The sequence below is a fragment of the Bos mutus genome, chromosome 23 (genome assembly GCF_027580195.1).
Source record: "Bos mutus isolate GX-2022 chromosome 23, NWIPB_WYAK_1.1, whole genome shotgun sequence".
NCBI classification, from domain to species: domain Eukaryota; kingdom Metazoa; phylum Chordata; class Mammalia; order Artiodactyla; family Bovidae; genus Bos; species Bos mutus.
Window position 1 is genome coordinate 24,194,573 of NC_091639.1, and position 6,379 is coordinate 24,200,951.

Genomic DNA, 6,379 nt, shown 5'->3' on the forward strand with positions numbered 1-6,379 from the left:
GGCGGCAAGGATGACCTCTGCAGGAAACCACCCTTGTTTCTGTGCTTTTCGGGGTAACCTCCCCAAGGAGGCCTCTCCTGCCCACCGCAGCCTCTCATCTTGAGCTCAGATGGCATTTAGGTGCTGACTTCAGCATTTGGGGAAGTTGCTGAGCTTTTCTGGGTCCCTCGCATAGACAGGAGGTATACGGGTTGGTAAACTGTTATTTTTCTCCTGTTAAACTGTCTTTTTATTATGACAGAGGGGAGTCCCAGCCAAAAACCTGGGAGGGTGGAAGGAAACCTCCAGCCCCTTCCAGCCTCTGGGAAAGGAGCCTCCCTCCCACTGACTCTGGTGTAACCTGACACTCAGTGGTCCACCCCACCTCCTAAGCCCAGCCCATTTCCACTTACGAAACGAAACCGGCCCAGGAAAAGGAAACTTAGGAGAAATCGAAACTCCTGGGTAAAGGAGGGCCCCCCAAGTGTGCGGTGGCATCTGGACCACAGTTGCTCATCTGGACTGCAGTTGCTCCGTCCCCACCATGAACCGCACATCCCAGCTCTTACTCACTGGGGCCCACGGGGCGGTGCCCCCAGCCTATGAGGTGCTCAAGGAGGAGCACGAGGTGGCCGTGCTGGGGGCGCCCCAGAGCCAGGCGCCCCTGACGACCACGGTGATCAACATCCGCAGCGACACCGCCGTGCCCGACCACATCGTGTGGTCCCTGTTCAACACCATCTTCATGAACTGGTGCTGCCTGGGCTTCGTGGCATTCGCCTACTCTGTGAAGGTGGGTGGGCACCCGGGGCGTCTCCACGGAAGTGTCTGGGAGCCTGGAGAGGCCCTGCCCAGATGGCACGTGGGGTTGGGAGCCCCCGTGTGTGTTGTTCTGCTGCATGTTGTGTGTGTGTGTGTGTGTGCGTACACGTGCAGGTCATGATGAGGCTGCAAGGGGTGCGTGGGGATGACCAGGGTCAGCCTTTTGTCCCCTGGTGGGTGAGGGGCCAGTGAGGCGGCCAGAGAAAGGATGGGAGAGCCCTGGGCCTCCTGGAGAGGCTGACTGTCTGCGGGAAAGCAGATGGAGACCCCAGGAGGGGAGGAGCGCTCACCGGCCACTGTCGCGCTCAGACTCCAGGGGACAGGCGGGCGTGGGTCCCCGCTGGGAAGAACGGGCAGTGGGGACCAGCGGGGGAGGGCCTGAGCCACAGGCCCGGCGGTCACCTGGACCCTCACCACCTCTCCTCCTGCAGTCTAGGGACCGGAAGATGGTCGGCGACATCACTGGGGCCCAGAGCTACGCCTCCACCGCCAAATGCCTGAACATTTGCTCCCTGGTCCTGGGCATCCTTCTGACTGTCGTCCTCATCGTCCTCGTGTCCACCGGCTCCCTGATGATCGTTCAGGCAGTCTCGGAGCTCATGCAGAACTACGGAGGCCACTAGGCCTGCCCACAGCCCGAGGCAGTCGCCCCTTTCCCCGCAGCCTATCCAGGCACCTGCCCCCGTGAAATAAAAGGAGGGTTTGTGTGTGAGGGCGCTGTGGTTTGACCTGGGGAGGGGGCCCTCGAGAGTCCAGCCTGGACGTGAGCCCGAGCCCACCTCCTCCCACCCCGCACTGTCCCACACGCTGACGCTGGTCAGTGCGGGCTCTCCTGGCGCCCAGCTCCCTCACACCCTGCAGCACGGCCCTCTCGTCACTGTCCTTCACACGGCCCCGCAGGGCCCCTCTGCCGGAAAGGCAACAGGAGCACAGCGTCCACCACTGCAGAGAGCGCCCCGTGCTGCTCAGCTAGAGGAGAGGCCCCGGCCCTGCCCCGCCCTCGACATCAGCCCCATCCCTGCTTCTGCCGTGGCCTCCAGACACGGGGGCACTCGAGGGGCAGGGCAGACCCGCCCACGGCCAGCTGGGCTGGGGCGTGTGGAGGGGCAGCGGAGCCACCCCCTCGTCCCCTGACTCCTCATGTGGGTGCCCCCTCCCCCCCAATCTGTCCCTCCGCCAGCCCCTGACTTGGAGAGGCTGCGGGAGGCTGGGATCCCAGGGTGGGCCAGGAGGAGCCCCTCTCCTGTGGGTCTGACACCCGTGAGCGGGAGGGGCAGCACCAAGGAAGGGAGTCCTGGAGGAGGGACGGCTGGCAGGCACGTCCCTCGGGGTCGAGAAGGACTGCCTCCAGGGTGGGAAGAGCCAGTAGCCCGCAAAGCCCTGGAGTCGGCAGGGGCGCTGTCCAGCGCGCAGATCCCACTGGGTGGGCTGGGGAGGCAGAATCTTCCCGCACCAGCAGCGACAGGAAGGAGCCAGGGGCGAGGCCAGGGCACACCAGCCCGCCTGCCCACCCCCACCCGGGACTCATCTGCCCTGCTCTGCCCTCCCCCAGCCGGGACCAAACCCGGTGTCTTGAGGAGCCGTGCCTTCTGAATTCCTCGAGGCCCAGTCCAGGCAGAGCAGAGGCAGAGCCTTCTCCCCACGGGCTCCTGCCCCGCTGCCGACCCCCACGTCACCCTGGCCCAGGGCTCCCACCTCCCGCTCTGTCCTCCGCTCCCCCAACTCACCCCAGCCCAGGTCACCCACAGCTGACAGGGGACACGGGACCGTCCGCTGGGAACCAGGCCGGGCCGTGGCTCCAAGGACCACAGCTGCTCACGGCCCGGCCGTCAGCACCCGGGGCCGTCGAGGGAAGGGCCCTGGGTTTCCCCTGCCTGATGCCTCGGGCCTCCTGTGATTTTCAGAAGGTCCGGGACCCGGGCCTTTGCGGCCTGCACAGGGGCTCCCACCTAGCAGGACCCTCACCGCAAATCGGTGAAGCTCAGGCGGGCTACACTCAGTGCCAGCAGCCCTGGCGACTGCTGCCCGCCTGAGAGAATGTGGGGACCCCCTAGGGCCTGCCGGGGTTGGGGTTCACAGGCCAGGGGTCAGGGTCACACATCTGTCCCCCCGTCCCTGCCTGGGAGACAGTCCTTCCTGGACTCAGAGAGGCAGTCTGCCAGCCTCTCCTTCCGCAGGACTCAGCGTCCCTGAGGCTGAGCCTTCCTGCTGTCATGTGGGACCCAAGAGAGAGTGGGCAACCTCATCTGAGCCACCGTCCTCCAGGGAGGATCCAAGTAGGGCCCAGTGGGGATGGGGCGTCCATCTCCTCTGAGTGCCAGGAGGAGGGGAACCCACTGTGAAGAGCTGCTGACTTCAGTGAGAGCTGGACAGGACTGGCCCTGGGCCCTGAGTGAGCCCAGGAGAGCCTGGGTCCCCAAAGGGCGTGTGGACGGGGTCACTTCCCAGCGCAGCCTGTGGCTGCCGGGACTCCTCCAGCCTCTCGGGGTGACACCCCGGACACCCTGTGCAGGGCACAGTGGCTCAGCAGCTGGGGTGCGGCCCCCCACCCACTCCCCCTGGGGCGTCAGAGACAGGAACACCTGCCCGGGTGTCTCTTCGCGTTGGGCTAGGAGCGGCCCCATCTCCCCGTCTGCATCCCAGGCTCACAGCAACGCCCCAGGTCCCCAGTGTCTGCGAGACTTCCACCCAGCAGGGCCCGCTGGTTTTGAGGGGACGAAGGGGTCTTTCCTCTGGGGCTTCCTGTTGACCGCGGTGGGGTCACCAGCTCTGTTCTGGCCCTCTCAGTCAGCCCGCAGCTGACTGCTCTGGGCTCCCCAGAGGCCGCCAGGGTCATAGCAGTGTCCCCTCCGCAGGAGACATCACAGCAGCTTCACAGACAAGGGTGCTTTATTGATTCAGTGGTTGACAATCTGTGTCTATAAACTGCTGCCTATGGCTTGGGGGCGCGGCAGGCTCATGCCTCGGGTGCAAAGCCACCAAGGAAGGTGGAGGCCCTGGACCGCCTCCATGGACAGCGGCTAGTAGCCTCCATGTCTACTCATCCGCAAAGCCGTCTCGTAGGCTGCCATGTAGACAAAAATGAGAAGAACGATCGATCCAATGGTCAGAAAGATGCCCAGGACCAGGGCCCAGATGTTCAGGCACTTGGCGGTAGAGGCGTAGCTCTGGGCCCCAGTGATGTCGCCGACCATCTTCCGGTCCCTAGACTGGAGGAGGAGAGGTGGTGAGGGTCCAGGTGACCGCCGGGCGCTGTGGCTCAGGCCCTCCCCTGCTGCTCCCAGTCACCCGATGGCCCATTCCCTGGAGTCTGGACAGGACAGTGGCTGGTGATACCTTCCCCTCTTGGGGCCTCTGTCTGCGTCCTCACAGTCAGCCTCTCCAGGAGCCCCAGGGCTCAGCCTCCCGTCCTCTCAGGCCCCTTCACCGGCCACTCACACACCAGGGGTCAGGGTCCTTGCAGCACCTTCCTCGTTTCCGGACCAGACTCGTGTTCTGAAGCTGAGTGTGAAGGCTGTGCCTTCCCTGATGAGGCTGGGAAGGAGGCTGTCTTGGGGTGCGAGAGACACAGACCCCCAGCTCCACCCCATGTGAACCCAGGCAGCCTCGCCATGAGTCTCCCTGGGAACGATCCCCCAGGCCACACTCTCACACACACACAACACACACACGAAAGAGCGTGCACACAGACCCGTACACACGGGGGCTCCCCATGCACGTGCCGTCTGGGCAGGGCCTCTCCAGGCTCACACACACTTCCGTGGAGACGCCCCGGGTGCCCACCCACCTTCACAGAGTAGGCGAATGCCACGAAGCCCAGGCAGCACCAGTTCAGGAAGACGGTGTTGAACAGGGACCACACGATGTGGTCGGGCACGGCGGTCTCCCTGGGGATGTTGATCACCGTGGTCGTCACGGGCGCCTGGCTCTGGGGCGCCCCCAGCACAGCCACCTCGTTCTCCTCCTTGAGCATGTCTTGTGTAGGGAGATCGATGTGCTGAATGTAGAGGGAAAGGTTGAGAAACAAGTTTCCTGTTTTATAGTCTGAGATGCCAGTGGATTTCAGTGGGCACTCCCATTCTGGGTTAGTTTTTATTTCTCATACTTTCTATTTCCTGTTGTTTCTAAATTGGTTGGATTGTCTGGGACCTTGTTGGGTGGAACAGATGCCTGAGGCTTCATATGACTTTATGGCCCCAATTCTGCCCAGGTGGCATGCTACTGCCAAGGTCCTGCCGGCAGCCCTTCCGGCTAAACAGAGGCCTGGTTTCCAATCTGGGGAGAACACTTGAGCTAATCATTAATCAGATTATTGACATGAGACTTTGTCTTTTTCTTAACTGTGGTAAAACACACATAACATTTACCGTCTTAGCCATGCCCAAGCGCAGCTCAGGGGCATTAGCATATCCACACTGTGGTGCAGCCACCAGTTCCATCCGCCTCCACGACTTGCCCACCCTCCCAAAGGGACACGCCGTCCCCGGAAACACTCACTCCCCTCCACTGCCCTCCTGCAGCCCCTGCCCCACCGTCTACTTCCTGTGTCAGTGAATCTGACGCCTGCAAGGTCCTTTTTTGAGTGGAGTCAGACAGGGTATGTTGTTTGGTGACTGGCTTATTCCACTGAGCATCATGTCCTCAAGGTCCATCCACAATGTAGCATGAATTCCCTTCCTTCTGAAGGGTGAATAGTACTCATTTGACTTATTTTAAAGATCCCTCTAGGTAAGTTTGGTAACAATTGATTTTTACACTGTTTCTTCTCATTCAGAATAAACAACAGTGTTTTAGGCAGCTTTCGGTGTTTGATATATTTTATAGCTATTACTCCAATTTCATATGATGTGAAGAATTCTTTAGTCTGAATGTCAGCCCAAGGGTGTGTGGCTGATAAGGAAAGCTGCTGCTGTTGCTAAGTCACTTCAGTCCTGTCTGATTCTGTGCGACCCCATAGACGGCAGCCCACCAGCCTCCCCTGTCCCTGGGATTCTCCAGGCAAGAACACTGGAGTGGGTTGTCATTTCCTTCTCCAATGCATGAAAGTGAGAAGTGAAAGTGAAGCCACTGAGTTGTGTCCGACTCTTACCGATCCCATGGACTGCAGCCTACCAGGCTCCTCCATCCATGGGATTTTCCAGGCAAGAGTACTGGAGTGGGGTGCCATTGCCTTCTCCATGAGGGAAGCTACATTTTGCCATAATTAGAGATTCACTTTCATCTTTCTGGCAGGGATGAAGCAAGAAAAAACATACTGCACATCACAAGTCCACGTTTAGAGTCCTCTTTATAGACAGTGTTTTCCAGTTTTGTGTTCAGTTCACCTCAATCGCTCAGTCGTGTCCGACTCTTCGTAACCCCATGAATCGCAGCACACCAGGCCTCCCTGTCCATCACCAACTCCCGGAGTTCACTCAGACTCACGTCCATCGAGTCAGTGATGCCATCCAGCCATCTCATCCTCTGTCTTCCCCTTCTCCTTCTGCCCCCAATCCCTCCCAGCATCAGAGTCTTTTCCAATGAGTCAACTCTTCACATGAGGTGGCCAAAGTACTGGAGTTTCAGCTTTAGCATCATT

General features: G+C 60.5%; 2 protein-coding genes across 2 annotated transcripts; one reads left to right on the forward strand and one right to left on the reverse strand.

The window, feature by feature from the left end:
* The first annotated feature begins 393 nt into the window (after positions 1-393).
* Positions 394-1,513, forward strand: LOC102278151 (interferon-induced transmembrane protein 3). The gene is made up of 2 exons (XM_005895122.3): positions 394-772; positions 1,233-1,513. The coding sequence occupies exons 1-2, from the start codon at positions 524-526 to the stop codon at positions 1,422-1,424; spliced, it is 441 nt and encodes a 146-aa protein (XP_005895184.2). The 5' UTR covers positions 394-523; the 3' UTR covers positions 1,425-1,513.
* A 2,159-nt stretch (positions 1,514-3,672) lies between these two features.
* On the reverse strand, positions 3,673-4,797 carry LOC138985100 (interferon-induced transmembrane protein 1-like). Its single transcript, XM_070361413.1, has 2 exons — positions 4,589-4,797; positions 3,673-4,010 (listed from the first exon to the last, which is right to left on the reverse strand). Exons 1-2 carry the CDS (start codon positions 4,772-4,774, stop codon positions 3,822-3,824), a joined length of 375 nt encoding a protein of 124 aa, XP_070217514.1. The 5' UTR covers positions 4,775-4,797; the 3' UTR covers positions 3,673-3,821.
* Between the last annotated feature and the right edge of the window lie 1,582 nt (positions 4,798-6,379).

Bases quoted from the DNA above. Each gene is read 5' to 3' on its own strand.
- LOC102278151 (XM_005895122.3), top strand. From the start codon at position 524: ATGAACCGCACATCCCAGCTCTTACTCACTGGGGCCCACGGGGCGGTG. The intron at 773-1,232 runs GTGGGTGGGCAC...CTCCTCCTGCAG, and splicing joins CATTCGCCTACTCTGTGAAG to TCTAGGGACCGGAAGATGGT.
- LOC138985100 (XM_070361413.1), bottom strand. From the start codon at position 4,774: ATGCTCAAGGAGGAGAACGAGGTGGCTGTGCTGGGGGCGCCCCAGAGC. The intron at 4,011-4,588 runs GTGGGTGGGCAC...CTCCTCCTCCAG, and splicing joins CATTCGCCTACTCTGTGAAG to TCTAGGGACCGGAAGATGGT.